Source organism: Brassica napus, chromosome C1, assembly GCF_020379485.1.
Source record: "Brassica napus cultivar Da-Ae chromosome C1, Da-Ae, whole genome shotgun sequence".
Classification (NCBI taxonomy): domain Eukaryota; kingdom Viridiplantae; phylum Streptophyta; class Magnoliopsida; order Brassicales; family Brassicaceae; genus Brassica; species Brassica napus.
Genome location: NC_063444.1, coordinates 17,442,510 through 17,444,458, shown reverse-complemented (window position 1 = coordinate 17,444,458; position 1,949 = coordinate 17,442,510). Strand labels below are relative to the sequence as shown.

Below are 1,949 nucleotides of genomic sequence, written 5' to 3'. Positions count from 1 at the left end.
TTATTATATGGTTAATGTGGTTATTTAATTTATTTTAATAGTTTAAAATTAAACAAATATGATATAAGATACACTAATTTTTATCGAATTTTTATTATTTAAAATTATTAGTTGTCATATATACTTTAGTCACATTAGATAATTCCGTAATTTTTATTTAAAGAAATAATAAAAAACATTAATAATGAACTTATGGTTAGTTTAATAAAAAACTTATTATATAATTAGATGGACAAACCTATTTCTCTAAAGGATTCTAAGAATCATCGTAGTGATGATATGTGACTACAAAAAGAAGTTATAATGTTTCTCAATTAATATATAGGGGATTGTAATTATTTGGTAATAGATAATTACACAAAATTTTCAATATTGACTAAAAGATAATCAACCGCGTTTCAACTTTACGCGGTAAAAAAAAAAACTACGCGGGAATTACTTGGGTTAACGCAGAAATTACGTGGATCAATGCAGTTCAGCGCGGTCAACGCTTTACTTCACCTATTTGGTAATATTCGCGCGGTTAAGCTCCAAACAACACCTAGGCAGTAGGCGGCTGCGTTTTCGAACAGGTATACGACAACCCAAACTAAACAAAAATCATGTACTGGGGAAGGAGAAGGCTCGTCCAATTTAAAGCTTAATTAAGTTTGATATATTGATCCAATGGGCTTTCCAACAAAGAATGAATTCTTGAATGGGCTTAAACACCTCTTTTTGTTTTTTTGAAAAAAATAAATCATCACTTCTTTTGTCTATTATCCTCGCATCTATTTGTTTATAGCATAAATTACGGATCTTAGAACGTGAGCAAGATATAATAGTCTGTTCGTTTTTCCAAAACACACAACAATAGCATGTGCATTTGGACCCAATATCAATGTATATGACAATTATATATTATTTAAAGGTTAAGCACATCAGTGACCAACCACAAATGTGCACCAAAGCTTCTCGACTCGCATCAGTTAGTTATTCGATGACTATTATCGTAAAGTGATTCAGCCTTTCATTGCTCTCCACAGCCAACAAAGAAGGAGCATACTGAGGTATATAGTCTCTTTGTATATAGTTTTAATGCTTGTACATTGGTCTTATATATAGAATAAAGTCAGTCTCAAACTAGAGCTCCAAGTAACACAGAACTTTTATGGAATCTTTAAGGAAAAGAAAACAACAGAACTTTTTATGGAATCTTTCAGGAAAAAAAAACATATCTCCAATTCAGTTTTTATTCCAAAACAACAAAAACAACAAAGAAACATACAATGCGTCAAAGCCTCAAATTATGATATTTCATATCTCGGCTTACAGCTCATTGAATGAGTAAAGGATCTTGTCCCTCCCAGATTCCATCACGACAGTCTTGTAGTTCTTGGTCGCACCACCCTCATTCTTAGCCGCGATGGTCAGATCGTATATTAATATCGCGGAGCGCACTTGCCACTTTCCCTCGATGATCTTAACGAACACAAGATTATCATCCGATTCCGAGTTATGCTCATCAATCGCATACTTGGCGACCTCTCTAATGTTTCGAGCCGAGACATCTTTGATTGACACAAGCTCACCGTCACCGGGAAACGCTTCCACAACGGAGATGAGAGGGAGGAGGATGAGCGAGAAACAAATCAAGGACTTCATCATATTTTTTTGGGGTTCTTTTTGGAGATTCTTACACCGTACGGTTTGTTTTGGAGATTTTTATAGACTGATTTGGTCAGATACTTCCAAAAATTTACATTTTCCACCGTCAGATTTGACAACGGGATTCATCCACTCACGTGGCGTACAAACGTACATGTTATAGAGTCAACGATGGCTGACCCCTTAACGTGCTGCCGAAGACTCATTGTCGACTAATGGAGTAATTATTTATTGGCTTAAATTTGTTGATTACTAAACAGTGACGAAGAGCTCATACGACATCGTTTCCATGGATCATAAAC

The 1,949-nt window shown here is 34.7% G+C and overlaps 1 protein-coding gene across 1 annotated transcript; it reads right to left on the bottom strand.

The window, feature by feature from the left end:
* Nucleotides 1–1,308: 1,308 nt before the first annotated feature.
* On the bottom strand, nt 1,309–1,647 carry LOC106395466 (cysteine proteinase inhibitor 4-like). The gene has a single exon (XM_013835915.3). It carries the CDS (start codon nt 1,645–1,647, stop codon nt 1,309–1,311), a length of 339 nt encoding a protein of 112 aa, XP_013691369.1.
* Between the last annotated feature and the right edge of the window lie 302 nt (nt 1,648–1,949).

Bases quoted from the DNA above. Each gene is read 5' to 3' on its own strand.
- LOC106395466 (XM_013835915.3), bottom strand. From the start codon at position 1,647: ATGATGAAGTCCTTGATTTGTTTCTCGCTCATCCTCCTCCCTCTCATC.